This window comes from Hipposideros armiger, unplaced genomic scaffold (genome assembly GCF_001890085.2).
Source record: "Hipposideros armiger isolate ML-2016 unplaced genomic scaffold, ASM189008v1 scaffold_847, whole genome shotgun sequence".
NCBI lineage: Eukaryota > Metazoa > Chordata > Mammalia > Chiroptera > Hipposideridae > Hipposideros > Hipposideros armiger.
Window position 1 is genome coordinate 113,380 of NW_017732197.1, and position 24,122 is coordinate 137,501.

At 36.3% G+C, this 24,122-nt stretch overlaps 1 protein-coding gene across 1 annotated transcript in view; it reads right to left on the reverse strand.

Annotated features, from left to right (window-relative positions):
- Positions 1-24,122, reverse strand: part of GFRAL (GDNF family receptor alpha like) — a 57,562-nt gene that overhangs the window by 17,720 nt on the left and 15,720 nt on the right. The window contains exons 5-6 of the mRNA XM_019629393.1: positions 22,974-23,304; positions 17,561-17,811 (exon numbers count right to left, since the gene is read on the reverse strand). Of these exons, the coding sequence (XP_019484938.1) occupies positions 17,561-17,811; positions 22,974-23,304 (582 nt within the window). The remainder of the gene's footprint in view (positions 1-17,560; positions 17,812-22,973; positions 23,305-24,122) is intronic.

Consider the following 24,122-nt stretch of genomic DNA (forward strand, 5'->3'; position numbering starts at 1 on the left):
CACACACACACACACACACACACACACACACACACACACACACACACACCAAAAAAACAAAAAAGAGTGCCTGGTCAAAGTGGCAAATAATGACCAACTTACTGGTTTTGTACATAGCAAAAGTTCCATATCATATTTTGAGTGTGGTTTAAGTAAAAATTTTTATGATCCTTGCTAAAAAAGATGCCATTTTCTAAATTTAGACAGATGAGTAGTAAAAGCAAAAAAATTTGTCCTATTAAGGTTACTTTAGTGAGTCTGGGATATGTTATTTATAAAGTTATTTAGAACTTGGAAAACAAAGGAACACAAGGTAATCCAACAAGAGAGAAAGAACTTTTACTCCAAATTTCAAGTTAGATTTCTGAAAGAATGAGTATTTTTTCCAAGGGCAAAGAAAGAAATGAGAGAGACTTTCTTAAAATTTTAGTATAATAATAGGAAGGAAAAGCTCTTGGCAGTTTAATGGTCTTTTGGTATTAAAGAAAAAAAAATCTACTCCAGAACTAGCATGATACACAGGCAGTGTGGAGGTTTGTTGAAAATGCACTGGCCTCAAATATATCTCCAGCCTCCTAATCCAAGAATATTAGGGCACATCTAATCTCAGAGATCACCTATTTTTTGTTAAACTCTAATAGTACCAAAATTGAATGTGTGAGAAATCTGTGTTCTAGGGTGAGGATAACTGACTTCCTTCATACTACTTGGTATAGTTAGAGATCAAACTCATTTCCTAGGCTCTTGCTCTTTAAATTACAATATACTCTCTTCCATCGAACACATATTTTCAAGAATTCTCTTGTTATACACAGATGTCCCCTGGGAGATGTAACATTTATAATCAATTGGCAATTATGCATTTCACATCATTAGATGGAAGGAGTATGTTAAAATCAAGGTTTCTGACACCCCAAACTGCCTTCTTTCAATTTTGCCTCTATTGCCTTCTATGTGACCTTGGACAAGTTGTTAACTTCTGGTGCTTCAGTTGGGTTAAAAAAAAAGTACCTACTTCATGTATTACTTGTGAAAATCAAATTAAGACATATAAAATGAATAGAATAGTGTTGAACACATAGTAAGTGTTCATTAGGTCACAAGACTGAGTAAACAGAAGACAAGTTTTCATAGCCAGGGTATAGCTTAAACTGACTAGCAATATCTTCGTGTGTTTATTTAACCTTCATTTAAAGGACATCTCATAGAGCTTCAGTTTGTTCCATGTTATTATTTCACAATGTTGAGCTGAGTTTGCAAGCAGATCTGTTAAAATGTTCCTTGCAATTTTTCAAATGGTAGGTTTACTTTCAAGAGTTTGTCCAGATCCTGATACTATTAATATTAATGCTATGTTTTAAAGATCTGCTCTGGCTGTTAGCCATTCACTTTCTGCAGTTTCTTTGAGGCAGGTGATAATATTCTCAGAGTATCAACATCTGATAGTCATTGCTTTCCAGAAGACGTGCTTTCGAATGAAAGCTAAATGCACAGAAGAATTTGATCTATAGGCTCTAGCTCTCTGTTCTGAAGCCTGGTGCCTTTCAGGATAGCCCCAAACTACACCATCAGAAAGGTAAGAGCATTCATATAGTCTCACCTGGTAACCGAGTCTGACATACAGCTATTCTTGGGAGGTTAGGCAAACCTCAGGTAAATCTTAAGGGGTCTGAGTTTTTTCTTTGAGGAGTTCTGATGAGATGCCAACTGGCAAGACAAATTGTCCTTTAAAATTGCCAAAGTTAGCATGGGAATTATGACTTACGAGGTGTGATAAAAAAAAATATGGTAAATGCTGTTGCCAAGTGCCATCCAATGGAAAGGCAGGGATCCTCAATACAAGGAAGCAGCATGTCAAACCTTAGTAACAGTGTGTGACAAGTTTTATTCAACTTGTTCAGTGCAGTCAGTCAGGTGTGAGCTACGGTTGAGAGAAGTTATGTTTTAAAGTGTGCAGTAAATCATCCTCCATCATGACAATGCTCTGTGTCACAGGTCACTTGTGGGACAACAATTTCTGTCAAGTAAAAACATTATGGTGTGTTCTCATCCACCTTATTCATTGGCTCTGGCACCGTGCGACTGCTGGCTCTTCCCCAAAGTCAAAATGAGTCAGGACATCAAGGCAGTCATGACAATACAACTAAAGACACTGATGAAAGAGGACTTCCAGAGCTGCTTCAGAAAGTGGCAAGAAAGATGGGATAAGTGTGTTTGAAGCGAGGGGGAGTATTTTGAAGGAGATAAATGGCAATGTGTCTTTTACTGTAATACATTTTTTTAAAAGATTTTATTGGGGAATTGGGGGAGGGGAACAGCACTGGAGAATCGTGGAAAGGGGAAGAGACAAGTTGCTGTCCTTTTGTTCTTCAGTTTAGTTGTGGAGGACGTTGCTTCACTGGCCCAAGTTGGCACCATCTTTGCACTCTTCCCGGGCGAGGCAGATCAGTCGCCGGCTTCTGGACGGCCGCTCACTGCGGCTGCTGGCCACTCACGCTGGCTGCTGGCCACACACAGTAGCTTACTGCAGCCCAGTGCAGCCTACTCCGTTGCCGGTGACTCATGGCAGCCCAGCTCCAGGTTGAGCTGTTGTTCACCATCTTAGCTGTAGAGGGCAGTGTCACTGGTCCTCATGTGGGATCCAAATCGGGGACCCTGCTGCTCAGAGCTGGCGTCCCAAGCCAGCTCTTAACCAACACGCCACTCGGCCGGTCCATAATATTTTTTTTATTTAAACATTCACTGTATCTTTTTATCACACCTCATACTCTAAAACATTCAGGTTTCATATCAGAGGTTCAAACAGGTAACCTTATCTGGCTGATTTTCCCCTCTCACCCTTCGGTTCCTCATCTTCAAGCCTAATTTCACTCAGTGTGAAACACACTTTCTGCAGTTTTTTCTGAATGTTTGATTTTGTATGCTGATGCTCAAATGATGACACTGTCCTGATGTTTTCTGACACATGGCCTTTATCCATCAAATCACTGGCTATGAATGTGGACAGTGAAATTGTGAGGACAATGAAAGTCCTTCCCATGATCCATGTTTACTTTTTCACATTTATAACATGAAAGTCTTGGTATTAATGCAGTTGGGGTATATTAATAATTTATTTATACTTAATAAAAAACAGACATCACCTCACTATTCTTTAATCAAAACCATGCCTCTCTTGCTGCTGATGCTGGGGATGTTTAATTGTGTGGGATAAATGGGAGGTGATGAGATCTTTTGCTCCACTGACTTGGTAAGCAAACTGAAACGCATTTAAGAATCATGATGCTAGAGATGGTATCTTTTTTGGTATTCTGAGACCAATTCCACTGTGTGTGTGTGGTGGGGGGGGGCGGATTCCTTCACAATAAGCAATTCTCAAGATACTAGTTGGTTTCCTACATTTCAACTCAATTCTGACACTACCTACCCAGAGATAGAATCAGATTGAACAGGTTAAGGATTCAGTCCTACAAGTCTGCCCCCCACCCCAGACCCCAGTCAAAATTCCAGGTGGTTACTTGTACTTCTGACCAACTAGCTATAAATCAGAGAGTTTCCAACAACCCCCTCCAACTCAGAATGCCAATTGCATGTCTAAGTTATTATCTGTACTTCTGATGGACTGGCTGTAAATTAGAGGTTTTCATGACCTCCTCCTCAGGTTTGATTAATTTGCTAGAATGGCTCACAGAGCTCAAAGAAACATTTTACTTAGTAGATCACCAGTTTATTATGAAAGGCTGTAACTCAGGAGCAGCCAGGCTGAAGAGATGTATAGGGCAAGGTAAGTGGGGAGGACAGGGAGCATCTATGCTCTCTCTAGGTGCATCACTTTCCCAGAACCTCCACAAGGTCAGCTACACAAAACCTCCCTGCACCCAGGCCTTTTGGGTTTTTATGGAGGTTTCAGTGCATAAGCATAATTGACTAAATCATTGGCCATTGGCCATTGATTAAACCTCCAGCCTCTTCCCTCTCATCACTTAGTGGGTTCCCCTGGCAACCAGCCCCCATTCTTAGATTACCCAAGGGCTTTCCAAAAGTCACCTCATTGACAACAAGAAACACTTATTGCTCATACCACAGGAAATTCCGAGGGGTTTAGGAGCTCTACGCCATCAGGAATAGGGTGGAATACCAACTATATTTTTATTATTATAAATCACACTATCACAGTATCTCAAAATAACCAATGCTGAAGTACAGAGCATATGTTTATATTGATAATCCAAGTGAGAGAACTTGGTGAGACTCTGGTTGATTTCAGGAAAGACTCAATGAGTACTTTAAGCCAGTGGTTCTTAAAGTGTGGCACCTGGATAAACAGTATTTGCAACACTGGGGTACTTGTTAGAAATGCAAATGCCCAAGTTCCATCTCAGATTTGCTCTAAGTCACTATCTCAAGAAGAGCTTTAGAAAATCTTAAGGACATGTGCTTGAACTCTTTTATGGCATTAAGACATCTAGTGTCCATGAGAAACAGATTACTAGATTGACACAATACATCTGATTGATTAGGTTGGTCTATTTCTCAGTAGCAGACAGATATATAGATGATTTGATATACTGTAAAATGTCCTAAAGTGGTTGTCTAGGTCCACACTACGCTAAGTGTGATTCCTGGATCAACAGCACTAGCAGTACTTGGGAGCTTGATAGAAATGTAAATCTCAGGCCCCATTTCAGACCAACTGAATCAAAATCAGCATTTTAACTGGAAAACACATTATTCTTATACACATTAAAGTTTGAGACCAATTGTCTGAGTTCATTGTCTGTGCTAACATCATTGAAAGATATGATATTTAAGAAGTCACTAATCTTGAGAAAATATGATGACACATTAGATCTTCCAGAAATGATTATCTCCCATACCACCTGTATGACATCATAATGGTTTGCAAAAATTATTGATTTGCATGATTTTCCAAATCCTTCAATGTCTTTAGTAAGAGTTACTATTTACTGAATTGTACTATGTTATAGACTTTTTTTTACATAAATTGGCTGATACAATCTTTGCACCAGCATTCTGGGTTCGGATTGATTATTACATATTTCATTTCACAGACAAGAAACTGAGGCAAAGAGAATGAGTCACTTGTTCACAGTTACTTGTCTTGTAAATGATGGAGAAATTATTCGAACCCAGACATGCTGGTGCCATATTGCCTCCCTAAGGCTATGATCTCTAATGAAGTCTGTTAACACTTTCAAACACGGCATCTGATTATTAGAGGAATTGTTGCTGATCATGGTTTTTACTAAAATTCAGGAGTGGAGCGGAGGAAGAAGGGAGGTGGAAGAGGCCCTGATTATATTTTAGGTTTGAAAGCTAATAAAGTTTAAATACATTCATTTATCCCTGAGGCCCAAACCCAAAGAAATATCCAGAGCTCTAACTCTATAAATTAAATAGCATAAAAGCAAAAAGTTACAGCATTTACCATAGATCTGAATTTTTACATTGGGTAGTAACTAAAGTCATTCCAAAGAAATGCTTTTTTTTATATTCTCTTTATTTCTAACTTATAACACACATGTCTTTTCTCTAAAATGCTAAAGAGTTTTCAAATAATGAAAAACAAGATCCTAAAGGAATAATCACTAATTTCTAAGAGGAAAAACATACATTTATAAGTGAGTGTCTATGAATTTGATGGACTACAAATTCATCATGGAGCTACTTCAATCCAGAAAATACAAAATATTGGACTATTTAGAGGCTATGTTATAAATATGAATACAGAGTAGAGAAATTCTGTTGAATGTTCCTTGGAAAACCGGAGGCTTTTTTTTTAGCACCTGGACTGAATTTGAAGGAAACTGGACCTGAATTAAAGTTTTGTGTAGAAACCAAGAAAAAGTCAGTGGTTTTGGCTAGATGAAGTGATTTATTTAAAGCCAAAATTTAACACAAAGCTCCTGGAATATTAACCTATATGAATTGGCTATAAGGGAAGGTGGGGTGTGTGTGTGTGTGTGTGTGTGTGTGTGTGTGTGTGAGAGAGAGAGAGAGAGAGAGAGAGAGAGAGAGAGAGAGAGAGAGAAAGAGAGAGTGATTTTGATTTTTGCAATGGAAATGTCTTTCACAATTCACTTAGCTCACTGTTTTATTTATAGTCTATAATCTTCCTTTCTCAGACAGCCAATGATCAGATGACAATAAAAATTAAAACGAGAATTTTCAAAAGTGAGTTTGAGCTTTTATTAATCCACTTTTTCACAATCTTATATTATTTTGCTAAAATTATTGTAACATTTTATGTAGTTTAGAAAAAAATGTATAAAATTGTGGATTATGTACCTCCATCTATGTACTGCTATATATATATATATGGGTAGTTTAAAGGACTTTCTATTAAAATACTCACTAATGTAATGTTATTTTTAGATCAAGACAGATAAAATGTTGTAAGACAAGACAAAATGCAGCTAAATAATCTACCCATTAAATCTACACAAGTAAGATGAATAAAACAGTATTCCTAGCAGTCTTGGTATCAATCTTGGTATAAACAGATGGGTGAGAAATAGGGCTTCAAAAAAGAAATTAAATGATAGAAATAGGTACTAATCAAAAAGGCTCTTTTCTTAAGCTTCTCAAAAACTACACATATTTTTAGGGTTTTTATATTAATATTTCACAAAAGCCAGCTAGTTTTGCAAATCCTCCAGGGACAATCTTCTTTCAGCTTTATTATTAACAGCCAGAGCTAACCATGTTATATAGTTTATTAAGGATAAACACACATTTGAGAGCAAATATGTGTTAAGGTCAATTGCTTATTTACAGTGTTAATACCGTCCAACTATCAACTGTAAAATAGTTGCCTACTACTCATACTTTTTGAAAGTTGTCCTATAAAGAGGAGAAGGGTTGGAGCTTGAAATATTTTTATTAAAGTGGTCAGTCGCAGCCTGGTCTTGTTAATTCCTGATTCTTTTGCTCAAATATTTGAATTGAAAATTCAAGCTTACGTGGAAACACAAATAAGTGAGGCTCTTAATAGGGAAGCTGTACTATTAGGAGCGTTCTAATAAGGGAAAGAAAAACAATGATACTCAGAAAACAGTTCTGCCACAGAGATATAATAGACATTGGTGCATTTATTCATTCATTCACTCATTCATTCATTCATTCACTGTTTATTGAGTGGCTAATTTGTACCAACTGTGCTTTTCGGCACTGGGGTGCAGCAGGCCACCTTGAGAGCTGCATGGCATTAGTCCTGCCTTTCTGAGCAGACATTTCTCATTCCCTGAAAAGTGTGAGTGAAAAGAGGCTCTGGGACCTATGGCCAGTGACTGGGTGTTTCCCACATGTGGATTGGAGCAAGGGTTCCCAAACATGGTTGAAAATAAGAACCACCTGGGTGATTTTTTTTTAATACAGATTTCTGAGCTCCACCTAGGCCCACTGAACTAGAACAACTGAGGTTAGGGCCAAATTATTTACATATATATATATATATGTATATATATATATATATATATGTGTATATATATATATATATACATATATATATATACACATAATTTTTAAACAAAGTCTCTAGATATTTCTGAGGGTTAATAGATTTGAGAACCAAAAATTCAATGCCCATCCTCTCCATCCTTTCAGTACTTTGGGGTTGTGTTTGTGATCATCAGGTTCTTAATTAATAATGGAACAATTGCTCCTAATAGAGTGGTGGAGCGAGCTGGTCTTGGTGAAATATTAATAGGAACTCCTAAAAAATGTGTACAGTCTTTGTAAAACATTAGAAAAAGAAACCCAATGGCCCAGTCCTCAATCCAGAACCAAAAACAATGGTTTTTAAAGGCAGACAATTAAAATGTATAGAATGTTTGCTATTTAACAGGCACGCTATACATTTAATCCCATTTACATTGTCTAGATCAGCGGTTCTCAACCTGTGGGTCGCGACCCCTTTGAGGGTTGAACAACCCTTTCACAGGGGTCGCCTAAGACCATCGGAAAACAAAAAGATATTTACATTACGATTCATAACAGTAGCAAAATTACAGTTATAGAGTAGCAACAAAAATAATTTTATGGTTGGGGGTCACCACACATGGGGAACTGTATTAAGGGGTCGTGGCATTAGGAAGGTTGAGAACCGCTGGTCTAGATGAATATGGAGTCTCTGCCATGCCCTAATAGGAGAGTTACAACACAGGTTACAGAGCAAGATTATGCCATCTGCAGTGGAGGACGATTTGCCATTTGAAATATAGCTAATAACATGCTGCTGGGTATTATCACATCCATTAAGTCATTGGTTCTTGGAACAGTGAATGCAGTTTGTCAGTGCTAACTATAAATGGATGGCTGCCATACCCCCAAATCCATGAGAGATGGCCATAGAGGACAGTGGTGAAGGGAAATCTCCCCAACAGGCAGTGTGAGCAGTACTCTTAATTGTTCACTTTGTAGAGAGAGAAGTGAACAGAAGTTAAGGCAGCAGTAAATTGCTGGATTAAAGAAGTGAAAAGAGCAAACTCTGAAGACAGTAGACCAGGAAATGAGGTGAAAAGGGGTGTGGGAGGACCCATCATAGTGGCACAAAGTAGGCAGATCTTTGTATTCAGGTTAATGCCTAGCATAGAATATCCACCACAGATAGGCCCTCAACAATTAGGTCAACTTGTTATCTACTGATGGAGGCCAACCAGGCCCTCTTTTCAGCTACCCAATGCCTGTGCAGTGAGCATGAAGACAGTAGCTATGGTGGCAGGGATGATGCTATGCATGTGCCCCACAGAATGGACTCCGTCTCTCAAAGCTGATCTATCAAAGTTCTTCCAATGCTGAATGCCACACCTTCCAGAAAATGCAGAGTCCTGTACTGAACCCTCAATTTGGCAAGTTGGTGGCAGATTAGTGATTCCATAATCCTTCCACCATGAAAGAGGCAGTGATGCATCCCTACTGGAATTTATTCCTATTCTGGATATGGATTTGCCTTTGTGCCTTACCATCAAAATGCTTCCTCAAGTGCCTAATCTATTTTTGTGCAAGTACGACCTGAGAGTGCTTAACCTTGGACCTTGAGTCATATACGTTCTTCTTCCCTCCCCAGTGCTTTTCTGCCACTGCAGCTGAAATGTACATTGAGCTCCACTGAGCATTCATGAATACATTATACACAATTTCTAGAAAATCAAGGCTCATGGGGCTACCCTTGAGATGTGGGAGACAGGATCCAAAGGATAAATGCTTTTTCCTTTTTTCTGCCATGAAGATCATTCTATGATGCATTTCTCAAAGCACCTTAAAAGGTCCCAAAGGAGCAAGACAACTTGAAAGAGCTAGCGTGATAGTTGGAGCTTATTGCTCTTGATTGCATTGTGTAGAGTTTTACAATAAAGATGTGAGCTCAGGTAGAAACAAGCTGGTTTTCAAGCACAGATCAGAGATTAAAATGAAAACTGTATAACATTGAAAGGTAACCACTTCTAGATCCCCAATGGTAAGAGACAAGACTAAAAAAGATCTCCAGTTATAAAAGGCCTACTATTTCGGAGTTAAACAAATTGACTCAATTAGGCAGCAGCAATCAGATTAAGGGTATTACAGTTTCACTGGAGTCTATTGTTTAGATTAGCCTACATGGTTAAATTGGAGAGAGGGACATGGGGATACGGAAGTAAGGAAATAAGGCAGACTTGGGAAATAAGGCAAATTTGGGAACTAAGTCAAAATAACGCTTTTTATTATGGATACTGGAACACATAACAGAATAAAAGCAAATAGATTAGAAACCTTACACATCTTAAAGAGATTATATTGCCAAATAAGCCAGCAGTCGGCTTGCAAAAAGTGTGATTGCTAAACTTCAAAAGAACTTTCAACCCCTCAAACTGTGTGAGCAGAATATGGTATGAGAGTGCTGTGTTCCTGAGGAGAGCACACTCTCCCAAACCTATTTCAGATATGGCTATGGAGGAACATAGGTAAGGAAGAACTTCCAGAAGGCAAAATCAGAACTACAGAAGGTGGGCTGTCCCATTTATCCAAGGAAATCCACATTGCCAGAGAGGCTTCACAATGCCTGTCAAGAAGGATCTCATTCCTGGGTGCTATAGCTCTCCCATTTTCCCTTATTTTGAATGGGAGTTTTTATTGAGGTCATGCTGTCCTTATTACAATATATAATGTGTGTGTTTGTGTGGGGCTGCGGGGGGGAGTGGATGTGTGTATTGGGGAGATGGCAAGAGATAACTGGTCTCTATAGTGCGTAGGTTGCCTGTCTGCTATAAGGTACCATTACATCTGGATTGCACATCACCCAAGATCTAGTGCAATGTTAAAATCCAAAAGAAAATGCAAAGTATTGGATGGGTGGGGAGATAATTGGGCCTGAAGCTTAGAAAACAGGTCTGCCCTAAATATTATAAATTAACATAAGGGGTAATGATGCTGTGGCCATGAATGACATCTCCTGGAGGAAGATTATAAAGTTACTGTAGGAGAGCGCCTGCAGCTGAACCTCAAGCAACACAAATGTTAATGGTCCAATTGGATACACCTACAAGGTAGGTCTAGAAGAAGCATTCAGTGATTAGAAGAATAACAGCCAAGAGAGGAAAAAAAACATGCATCAAGAAAGAAAGAGTTTTAAACTTGAAGGTGGCTTAAAATTCCAGTAAGACAAGGGCTTCTAGAATCTCTGCATGGATGTGGTTGGTAACCTGGGAAAACTACTTTTGTGATGGGTTTTGTACCCGAGGCCAGGCTGGACTGGATGAACCCGTGTGTAAGAGGTAAAGAAATGGAAGTAATGGACACAGGCAACTCTTTGAGGAAATTTGGCTGTGAAGGGGAGGAGATAAGAGTGTGAATCAACAAGTTGCTTTTTCCCTCCCTACCGTTTCATACAAATGGAAATCCTTGAGTGTGTTTAGAAATGAATAAAGTACTTCTATTTCCAGTAGAAGGACAAAATTGACACCATGACCAATCCCTCTTTCACAAGGAAGTGCTGAACAAATTTCAAATGAAATCTTCAAATGTAGAAAAAGCATTTACTAAAATTTAACATTCATTTTATAAAAGGGAGTTGCAGTCTAGGCATACAGGAGAACTTCTTAGTCTGATACAGAGTATCTATACTAAACATATGATGAACATTACACTGAATGGTAACATGCTGAAAGAAAGAAGACAAGTGTGTTCACTACTACCATTTATATTTTTTCTGTGGGTTCTAGATATGGTGGGGGGATGACAAAAAGAGAAAGGAAAGGGGTGAGCATTGGACAGAGGAAATAAAACTATAATTATTAAAAATAAAATGATTATCTACATAGGAAATACAAAATAATTCAATAAATTGTTAGATTTTGTGAGCATTTAACAATGTTGCCGTATACAAAATCATGTGTAAAAAATTAATTAAATTTCTATAGCTCAGCAACCAAAAGTTTGAAATTATTATCTTAAAAAAGATATTATTTATATAGCAATTGCAATATTTACCAATATCTAGAAATAATTATAGACAAGCTATGTAAGAAAATTATTATTGAGAAATTATTTTTATTGAGAAAATAATAAAAACTTATTGAAGATAAAAAACAAACTATATCCATGTGTTGGAAAGCTGAATACCATTAAAAATAATAAAAAGACAAATGTCTGGTGACAGGTGAAGGGCAGGGGATGGAGGGGTGCCGAGTGGGGCTCAGGGCACCAAGAAGTGGGGCAGGCAGCTGAGAACCTGCCGCTCCCAGGGAATGGCATGAGGTAGGAACAAATATGAGCTCAGGTGCCAAACTCCTCACATATGCGCTATTGGACTTCACTTACGAAACATCAATTCAAAAATACAATTATGAAGAATTTCAAGATGATGACTGCAGAACATGTAGCCCATGTTTAGGGCTCTTCTGAGCACAGCGCCTTGTGTGACTGCAGTTGACACATGCCCATGAACATGGCCCTGCTGGTACCCTGGTCCTAACTAATTTTGTTAATTTATTGTGCATCAGGAGTTTTAATCTCTTGGTGGTTCTCATCTTTAATAAAGATTGAGAACCTCTGGCCTAGACAATATCATGCATGTGTGTATCCGTTATATATCATGCACATGTGTATGAGCATAAGGCAGGTTACCTCTGAGTTGGGGGAGAAAACGATGTAATAGCAAGGGCAATTAAGAAATGTAAAAAATAATGCCAATGTTCTGTATCTTAAAATGGTAGATACCATTATTCTTCATAGTTATTTTTATATTATATATTTTCTTCGGTAGCTATGAATCACTTTAAGAAAATATCTTTTAAAATGGCAATGGCAAATGTCTATTTGAAGGATAATGGCTGACTATTCAAGAAACAGTGAAGAATTTCCCCTTTATATAATCCAGATAGCACACAGCAGGGTCTGAGCCCAAGACTATAATGCACCATCACTTTGTGATAAGGGAACTCAGGAGCATTGTAAGAGGTATGCAGGTCAGTGAATCCTCACATATCAGTACAAATAGGCGGAAACAGACAACAAAAGTGATGTTTACTGGTACTAAAAGAAGCAGATGTTTTAGGCAAAGCATATAAACAGGTAGAAAGAAAGAAAATATTTCAACAAACCGCTTAGAAGATGCTCAGCATCATTTATAATAAAAATGCAAATTAAAACAATAAGATTTTTCTCACTAAGAATGTAATTAAAACAAACTTTTTCTCTAGTTTCTACCAAATTAAAAAATTAAAAATCCTGTGGTCTAGTAATCTCACTGTTCAAAATCAATCCTATTGAAATGCCAGCTAAAATGTACAATAACATTTATTACAACAATGTCTATAATGAAAAATACATATAATAGCGCTCAACCTAAATGTCCACATTAATAGATTAGTTAAATAAATTTTATACACACACACACACACACACACAGGGTGCCAAAAAACTGTATACACATTTTAAGAAAGGAAAAAACTGGGGCTGGCCGAGTGGCGTGATGGTTAAGAACTGGCTTGGGACGCCAGAGAGCCCCGATTTGGATCCCACATATGAGGGCCAGTGACACAGCCCTCCACAGCTAAGATGCTGAACAACAGCTCAACCTGGAGCTGGGCTGCCATGAGTCGCCGTTGACGGCGTAGGCTGCAGCCCCTGTGGCAGTGGGTTGCCATGGGCAACCGTATGTAGCCAGCAGCCAGCGTGAGCCGCCATCCAGAAGCCAGCGACTGATCTGCCTCACCAGGGAAGAGCGCAATGATGGTGCCAAAGTGGGCCAGTGAAGCAACGTCCTCCACAACTAGACTGAAGAACAAAACAAAAGCAACTTGTCTGGTCCCCTTCCCCCAATTCCCCAACACTATTCCCATCCCCCCAATACCCCAATAAAAATCTTTAAAAAGAAAAAAAAAAGAAAGGAAAAAACTGTATTAAATTTGTAATACTCAATATTTACTGATAACAAAAGATGAATACAAGTCATGCTTGACTTCTACAATTAAAAGAGGTTCTCAGAGTGATTACCTTCAGCATAATTTTAATATAGTTTTTCCTTTCTTAAAATGTGTATACATTTTGGCACACTGTGTGTGTGTGTGTGTGTGTGTGTGTGTGTGTACTATAGGATACTATGCAGCCTTTAAAAAAAGTCATCATATATGTACATATATGTGCATACTTGCAAATGTGTCTACCATGTATTTTTAAGTTAAAAAGCAAGCTGTAAAGCCGTGTGTATAGTTTTATTCCATTAAAATATGTGTGTGTCAGGGTGAGGGAGGCATTGGTTTCGGTGTATACAAGGTATTCAAGCTATATCTGTATTATAAGTAAAAACAAAAAGAAAAGTTTGAAAGAATGCACACCGGTCTTGTTAACCTTGACTTTCTCTAGAGAATGGGATTGGGGAAAGAATTTAACTTTTTTATTTTTTATTTCTGTGTTCTTCAAAAATTTGCGTAAGCTTGTATCACAATGGTATTGCTATGCCTTCCATTCCCTGTAGGATTTAATAGCCTGTTTTCATTTTTATTTTTTAAAATAATTCTTCAAAAAGAAGGAACTGAGTCTTCAGTTGCAGAACAGGGATATTTCCAACTCTCTTTTCGATGGCTACAGTTGGCATAAAAAAACAGCTCTGAGCAAGATGAAAGGACGTTCCTGTCGACTCGCTGCACACCCACACCTGTGCGCTGCATCATTCAGGGCAACAGAGCGACACAGTGCAAAGGCAATTCTTTAATTTTTTCCTTTTCTGTGGTCTCTCTGCATTAACAATTTTTCTATCTTCTATGTCTCTCATCCCTCTATCTGCTCCAATTTTCTCTGTGTCACAAATTCCTTATGTGCTGTAAGATAACCAGAATATAAGTCTATATGGGTCCAGAAGTTAGTAGTTAAATGGAGGCTGGTGACCGAATATCATTTGTTCAGGATGCTCCTTTGTCTAACTCTGAACCTGCAGGATAGATGGGCTCTTTAGCACATTTTCAAAGCTTAATACTGCAACCAGACCTAAGAGGTTCTGCCGAGAGGGCTGTGGAGCATACTGAAGACACACAAGGTTGTTGTCTTCTATTTCACAGGCAGGAGGACACAGTGGGCGGCGAGTCAGTCAGCCAGTTTTAAGACCCTGAGTCTACTGTGGGTGTACGACCCTGAGCAAGCCATTTATTCTTGTAGCTTTATCTCATAGGCAAAACTGAGAAATTAATTAACAGCATCTAGCTATGGAATAAGATTAAGTGAGAAAATGTGACTGAAACTAAACACTCAATAAACTCTATAATAACTTGTAATTATTAGAAGATTCTGACTTGGATACATTGACATATACTATTGCCAGATGAATTTATGCTTCAAGCACGTGTTCTTCAAACTTCAGAGAGAAACACATCAGTGAGTTATAAAATCCATTTAGGGTAGTAGTCAACATTGAAAAGAATTAATGGAATAGAATAATAGTAATTTAAAAAAACAGAAGACATTGTACATAAAAATCCAATGTAAAATGCATTGTATACTGTGGTCTGAGGTCAAATGCGTTTGAAAAACAATGCTTTTAAGCCAAACAAATGTGACAAACTGAAACCCTTCCCTAACTGTCCTTTCGATTGAACTCAGTTCTGCCTCTTTCAAGTAGTGAGCAGAAGCTAAAGGGCTTTGGAAATATGCTGTAATGATGGATTTTTTTGATAATGTGTGAGTGTGCTGGGATGATGTGAGGAGTCAGGGGGCGATGCTTAGAGAGACAGTACATTGAAACACATGCTTGTGCTACTTCCCAAGTATATGGGGCAGGGAATGAGAATCTGTGAGAACTCTCCAAGCCTCAGGATTTGGCTCTTGTTTTTGTTTGAAACATTCCCTATTAATTCAAGTACTGAGTCTGGGACAGAAGGCCTTTCAGGTTCCTTTAATTCTATAAATCTCTCACTTGAAATTCCTACTTTTAGTAGCTAATGTTTGAGGAGAAAATCTCATAAAGTTAAGTCTTACTAGGTGTAGGTGAATGAAAAAATAATTTTGAATTTTCATTTTTCTAAAGCATTGTATAGTACTTCAGTGTTTATAGAATTTTAAATGTCATTTCTACTATTTCTCTGCAAATATTTTTTGCTCTGTATAGGTTATAGTAGCTAAACACAATGAAAGTCAATATAACAATAATTAAAAGCATGTGGAAGAAAACCAGGCTTGGAACTAGAATTAGGTTTCTGGGACTGGCACTTTTAAGGAACTTATGCTCAAGGAACTGAGTTATTACTAACCTGGAGGATCTACATTTTTTTGGGGGGGGGATTGGTGGGGGAGTACCATTTAATATGAAGAAAACACAAATAACCATAATAATGTAACTGTATATATTGCCATTGGTTTAAAATTATTTTAAGTGGTTCTTTTCTTCTATAATAGTATGAGACATTTGTTATAAGAACCTTTAGTTCCAACAGAATTAGCCAGCTAATATTACTCAGAGAGTAAAATTATTTAGAAAATATGACTCAACATATATAATGCTGCAATTTTCCTCTTTGTATCATGTTTCAATTGAAATGTATCTGAAGTGCTAATTATAAAAATTGCACAAATCCCACAGAGAACTCAACATATGGTTGGAATAAAAGCCATACACTGAGTTGTATGTCTATTACCCAATACACAACAAATCACAATTATAATCGCATTGGCTAATGTGCATCCCTTTAGTACATGTAAAGAAAAATATAAAAAGTAATAAAAGGTATGTGTATCTGTATGTAGTTAGCTAATATAGGTACAGGTGCATATATAGGTATATACATAGCTGTATCTCTCAAATATTTTTCATAAATATAAAAATTTGGTTTGCAATAAAACACTAAATATCTATTATTTCCTCCCAGGAATGGTGTTTGCAGGTTTGGTGGTCACAACAGGGGTCTAGGTGCCTGAGTGTGTTTCAAAATTTAGATGGTTGCATGGACTAACCCTAAAGATAGTCTTGAATTAGTATGTGGCCACATCCTTAAGTTCTTTTTATTAGACTCATAGACAAATCCCTCTCAACCACTGGCTTACTTTAAGACTCTGTACAAATTATTTAAATTCCTAAATTTCAGTGTTCTTATTTCCAAAATACAGTAAACAATAACTTTAGAAAATGTATTTTCCATTCCATCATTGCAGATATATCAGCAGGCATATTTAAGACCAAGCGGAGGAAAAGTAAATCCAAGAGTAAATATGTATACATAGGTTAAGACAGCCATATAGTAGATTACTAAATTAATGATCCCCTGAAGAATCCAACCTTGAATATACATATCTTTGTGTAATCCCCTCTCACAGTGACTTTGAACTTGGCCATGTGACTTGCTTTGTCCAATGAGATATTAGCAATTGTAACAGAACCAGACACTTGATAAATACTTGCACATCGGGGGCTTAGCTAGCTGCTAGAAATGGGACTCTTCATGTAAGAGCCCCAGGGTCTACTGCTAAAGAGGCCACGTGGCAGAGAACCATGCATTCCAGCCAACAGTGCTTACTAAACACTATCTTGGACTGTCCAGACTCAGTTAAGTCACTAGATGATTGTAGCCACACGAGTGACCTTACATAAGACCATCAGAAGAACCACCAACTGAGCCAATCCCAGTGTGCTGAATTTTGAGCAAATAAATGGTCATTTCAAGTTCCTAAGTTTTGGGGTGGTTTGCTACTTACAGTAGATACCTGATACATTCAGTTATCTGGAAGAATAAACCTTTTATGCTGTTGATATTGAAGTCAATAAATAATAAAGCAGAATGACTGATCACATAAATGAAAAATTGTACCACTTGCAGGTAAATGAGTAAAATACCAAATGCACAAAATATAATCAGAAAATAGATTTTAAAATGGAATAGCAAACAAAGTTGTCTTTGTGAACAAATTTTCTGTGCTGGGTTACTACTTTGTGCTGTAGAGACCAAAACAAACAATCAAACAATACTATATATATATATATATATACATATATATATACATATATAATTTTTAATATATAATACAAAATATATATATATATATATTTAATGTAATTTACTAAAGATGCATAACTTACTGAAACATGATCTTCTATGAAGGATATGCTGGAAAATCTTGCACAAAGATTCTTCACTTTGTCTAATGGTCCTACAGGTACACTCCACTTGAAGAACTGTCCCAAGGGTACCAATGTAAGCTGCTTTGCAGTCATCACTTCCGGAGCAGGTGAGATCCTGCTTGCTTAAGGTACTGATGCAAGTATCATCTTCATGGCACTTTCTAGTCACATGCTGCCAGCATTTTGACTGAAATGTTCTATAGCGCCTCCTAGAAAGAGACAAGAAATGGAATTAGTCTCCGAATAATTATTTCACATTAGCACATGGTGCTTCCTCACCTAATGAAAGACGGACATGAAACAAAATGCCTCCTAAATGCTAGTACATAGCTGAACACTAGGTTTGTAATATACATTCAAATATCCCAGTAGAGAGTGTGGAAGAAAAAGTAGGGAAACTGTGAATTACTTCCTACTTGTGATGAAAAGAGAGGCTAAGTTTACAATTCCCTGGATGAATTTTCCTTCATTACTAATTTTGTTTCAATGGCTGATGATTTGCAGCATTAACTACTTGAGAGATTTATTAGTAGTATGTTTTGAAGCAGAATGCGGTTTTGTGACTAGCATTTGGCTATTATCTCACATCAAATGATTTCAGATAAGGCTCTTTAGGTTTCAAGCCAGTTTTCCTGCAAGGTGGGAGGTACTGTACTCTTTCTCAACATTTCTAAGCAGACTGATTCGAATTTTAAAAATGCTTTGAGCTTCTCTGGCAGCAAGAGTTCATTTAAAGCATAACATTATGAGTTTATTTAATGGCTGAGATAACCCATTAGAGCCATATCCATTCATAACTTTTCTGACCATGTATTTGGTTCTTGTTGTATTAGCTGAATAAAAGTCACAATAATGTATAATAATTTTATTTGTGAGGCTTTTACAGTAAGAAGAACCAAAGATAGTAATCTTCCTACTTAATATTTATCACGTAAAATTACTTTTTATCTTTTCTTGACTAGGTCACTATCAAACATTCGTAAAAACCCTCTGAATACATGACACTTGTCATAAGCTTCTTTGTTCACATGGTGCTACTCTTCTTAAACCCACAAACCACATTATTTTCAATAATCTCATATTTTAAGTAATCAACTTTTAGGAATCAGATTTTTAATACATTGGCAAAATTAATTTATATTTAAGGAACTACAACTTTTTTGAGCATAAAATTCTGAGGTCAGAAGAACAGATATGTTTCTTTAATGCAACTAAGGGTTATAGAAAAGACATTATCTAAATGTAAGTATTGTCAGTATTGATTATCATTTATGAGTAGACGATAAATTTGAACCCAGGTACCATTTTTTTAATATGTATTTTACTAATTTTAAGTTGCATGCTTTATCTACTTATGGAAGTTATTCATTCAGAAAATTAGTTGTGAAATTTTGCAAAAATGATTAGCTAAAGGATATTTAATTAAATATAAAAATCATAAAATCATTGTTGTATACTAGTTACTTAAGTCATTTGAAGGAAATTTTTAAAAATGCAAAAAATGTATATATTTTAAAAATTGTGTTTTAGGTTTGAAATGTTTTAATATATAGTGTTTCACTATCCTTATTTTCTTGTTATTGTACAAGTTTCTACTTCTGTTTATTCTATACACAATTACGTATTTAAGGGTAATCCTTAAAATGGAGTTGATTATTTATTTTTATTTTTGGTATTGATTTTGAGCTACATTGCAAAATGTAAGAGAATGTGGTCTGTGTAATATCTATACACAGAATGTATTACATCTGTCTTTGTGACCTAATATATAGTCCACTTTTATAAATGACCCATGGCACTTAAAATAAACATGTATATTGTAGAGTTTTGCTTCTTAAAATAATTAGAATTTTTTCTAACCAAATATTTTTTTCATTACTTTCTCAAGTTCATACATATAAAATTATAATGCATTATAATTTTCTGTAAATTCTTAAACATTTATAATTGGCAAAACATAATCTCACCCTCAGTGTATATCTGTACTAAAAAAATTAATTTAAAATTAGTCTTTACTTGTATATTGCCTTCTTTGGCCTTTTCCAATAAATAAAGGACTTTCAAATCCTATCATGTACTGAAGAATCTAGAACAAGATAGAAGTTAAATTTTTAAACCCAAGTGTTCTTTCTTGTCCCATGTACAGGCTCATCGGCAAAAAGGTAAGCAATAAAGGGTTTAACATCCTCACAGAAGAAATGATTTACTTTTTCGAGTTTTTTTTTCCATCTGACTTACATTAGCAATAATTTTACATAAATGTTGGAAATCCCTCTAAGGCAAAATTTGCTTGAGAAAATGACAGGATTTGTCTTTTTACCTTGATTACTAATATCGTATATTTCCATCAGTTTTGTAAAGTATTCATTAAAGGACTATTTGCACATGTCGAAAGAAATTGAAGACACACAGTCCTTACTCTCTAAACAAATCTATGAAAGACAGAAATTACATAAGAGGAGATGCATCTATGTACATTAATAAATTATTAATATAAAAAGTAAGTGCAAGACATTCAAAAGTGGAGGAAAATGAGATGACAATTTTTGATGTCTACTGTGTTCCAAACCTCGCAACCAAACATTTTGGAGAGGTGGTTAAACCCAGGAGTACTTGTGGAAGAAAATTTACAAACAATATACTCATCAATCTGAGAAAGTATTGATAACAAAGTGAGTTTATTTCAAGAGTGTGCTTCAAAATCCATCATGGGGTTTCTCAAGGACCATAACAGCAGATTCTATAACTTGCCATTAAAATATTTAATTTGATAGGAAAGCTTAGACATATAATGCTTTGAAGGTTGAATGCAAATAATTTTAGGATAATGAGGTAGCATATCTAAGGCTCTTGCAGTGGAATCAGGTAAGCCTGTGCATCCATGCAGACATCTGGTATTCTTACAGGGATTGATTAGAAGACAAAAAAAAAAAAAAAAAGGTGTCCCCTGGCTGGTTAAAATGTTAGGTTTCATTGTTAGTGTAGATGGATGATAGATAATTGATAGGTAGATAGAGGGCAATATTCTATTTATTATATGAAAAAAAATGAGCACTCAAACATTTTTATCATATTTCATTGATTGTAGGCAATATCATTATTGTATTGCAACTAAAACCACTTGTTGGCAATTAAATTATTGTTATAATCTAATAAGTGATTTCAGTTAGCTTAAGACTCATCCTAAAATTGTGAAGGATATTAAAATGTATGAAAATTTGCACCTTAGAATCAATGAAAGACAACATTTTACTAAAAAGAATTTTGGGACTATAAATAAATTTGAAAAGTCTAAATTACACTGTAAAATATTTTTATCATTAATTTTATTATTAACTCAAGGGAAATAATTAATAAACCTTAAGATAACTGATAAACATGTACATGACAGGATCCTCAAATAAAACTTTCTTAAGAACTTTGCCATTCTGTATAAATTGAAGCAATAAATGTTAATGCCCTAGCACTCTGCTTAGATCTTTACCCTTTATTTTATAGAATGTGTGTTATAGGGGAACATTGTCTTTTTTTGACAAATGTTTACAAGGTCTGGAGCTACTTTATCAAGTTAGAATGACTGAGAGTAAAGGGGTGAAGATAGCTGACAGTGAAAAGGCTAAAAGAAAGCAGTTCACCAAGAACCAACCCCTTCAGGGAGTTATCATTAAATCTTTTAGTTCATTTGCCAGCGGTTGAAACAAGGTGACAAATATGACAGATATTGCTCTGAGCTATCACACACTGAGCTACTCCTCTACACTAAATGTTTGTTTTGTTCTTTAAATGGATTTGTTGTGTATGGAGTTTCATTCATTTAAATAAAATTAAACTGTCCCTGTCAGAAGACAACAGGCAAACAAATTAATATGAAGAATTACTCAAAAAAGAATCAAAAGAACAATTCAAAAATTATACAATTTAATATTGGTTGTTAAATCAAGCTCCTTCAATATGTAACATTATTGTTACAAATAGTTTTGACTCATCAAATTTATTCAGTATTCCCATTCTTTCCTCCGTCTTCCTATTCTTGTCCAAAGAAGCACACTTAACTATGGATTTTTTACCACATAAAGATAAATTCATCGTGAATATACAAGGAAATGTGTTAATGAAGACTATAGTGAGGAAAAGAAAAAGCCACGGCGTTGGAATAGATTTATGGTTCCCAGGAGCAATTACCTGAAAAAGTACAAGTTAGTCTCAACTAGTAGCCAGAGTGGAAGTTTTAACAAGTGAGTCAGATCATTCATTCCTATTCTCAAAATCCTCCAGTACTTCTCCGTTTGACTTGGAGTGAAAACCAAAGTCCTCAGTGTCCCCCAAGGCCCTGCATGATCTAGGTCTGCTTACACCCCATCCAGTTCAATCTTTAACCTATTCTGCTATTGCTCACCCCCTTGCGCACTCTACCCTCATTGCTTTTTTACCATGCCACACACATTTGTTTTCCTCAGCACTGGCTCATCTGTTTGTTTGAGACCCCTTGTTTGCATATTTACTGAAGAAGGCTCATTCCTTCACTTCTTCAAGTCTGGTAAAATGCTTTCTACCGAGACCACCCCATTTACATTGCGACCCTTTCTGCCCATTCACAAACCCCCTTATTCTTTTTTGATGCTGTTGTTGTTAATCTCCAGAGTGCTCATTACCTTATAATATAATATACATTCTCTTCTTATTGATTGCCTTTCCCCGTCACTAGACCATAAGCTCCACAGGGCAGGCATTTTTGTCTCTTGTACACTGAGGCCTAAAGAGTAGTAGTGCTTCATAAAAATATTTTTGAATAAACAAATAAATGACTATTGTACTTCCCCTTAGAATCAAGGGTGTAAGGTTGGGAACAGGAGAATGGGTACATTTCTGACATCACAGCATAGGTGTGTGCTAGGATTATCCGAACTGCACTCAAGCTCACATCTCCTTACTGATATTCAGTCTAAGAAAGGATTTATTTTGACGTTTGAATAGTCACCTTGTCATAATTCTATCATGTTTAACAGCCCTATATGATTATACCAAAAAGCAAACTTAAAAAACTGACATATGAGCTAGGTCTACTAGCCAAATTCATTATTCATTAGTCTAATTTGAATAAATAATTTTAATAATGCTATTCCATGGTACCCAAATCCTCACATACTGTCTTGTTTTTTTTTTAACTTCCAAAATGTGTTCTGCATTTGAATTTCAAAAAAGATACTACATATTTACCACAGATTCAAAAATATGAATTGTCTGGCTTTGTTTACATCACGTTGGATAATGGTGGGAACTCCAGCTAATGTAATGAGATCAAGTGTTAGGACTGGACGGTAACAAATAAGGTGCCGAAATAAGAAAGTAAGGTATGTGTGTTTTTACTCACCTGCATAATTCATCATTTCGGCAGCTGTGAATTACATTGAGGCAAGTAGGGGGTGGAACTCTGTTCACTGCACATGGCTTGCTGTGAAGAGCTTCTTTGGACTGCTGACAAGGTAGATCAGATGGAGCACAGTCACAAAAAGCCAACATCTGGGCAATGTTAAAAGGCATATTTTGATAGAGGAACCGTATGGCTGCTTGGCATTGTTTCACATCACACAGATTTCCATTTGCTGAGCAAGCTTTAAGGTAAGGGGCCAACTGTGCGTTACAGACCACATCCCCTACACACGTCTCTGCCACTTCCAAACAGGTCCGGATCCCTTTCATTTCTGAAAGCAATGACATGCTCAGGTCGTGAAAATGTAAACATAAAGTTGTACTTACAGAATATGCAAACCACTGTGAGATGACTATGAGCAAAATACAAAGTGTAGCAGAGTGCTATTTTGGGCAAACATTACTTTTTTCTTCTTTTTGAGTTAATACGAATTTATTGAGACCTGAGTAGTGGGGTATTTGAATCATCTTTCATCTCTGCTGGATAAGTATTGTGATCCAGAAGTTATGGGAAGTGTGTAGGGCCAAAACTGAGCTGGAGGAAAAATTCTTGAGTCCAAGTTTCTCAAATATAAATAATAAATCTTCAGAAGTTGCATTTGAACCATGTAGCTTATGATGAATTAATTGGCTCAAATCAAAATGAGTCTTATTGTGTTGCACTTTTTATTTGAGGGGAAAATCTTGGATAAAGGCTCTACATACTTACTCCAATATATATATATATATATATATATATATATATGTATACATATATATTGACATTCTAGAAATCACAGGTGCATGTGAATGCCATACTGCCCCCCCCAAAAAAAAACATATACACAAAAATAGTTGGTGTCAAATGATTTAATTTATGTGATCAAAATATCTAGGAAATTTAACCAAGATGTAGCCTTTTGTTTTAATTATAAAGTATTCTCAGCATAACCATAAATAGATGACAAATAGACAAAGCAGCTGCTTTGGTACATTAGTGGAAGAAATGCAACAATTTTGTTGCATTTTGTGATATTAGAACTATTAAAAAGCCACACAATTTATTTTGCACTGAAGCCTAGTAATTATATTTTAAATTACACTGTCCAGC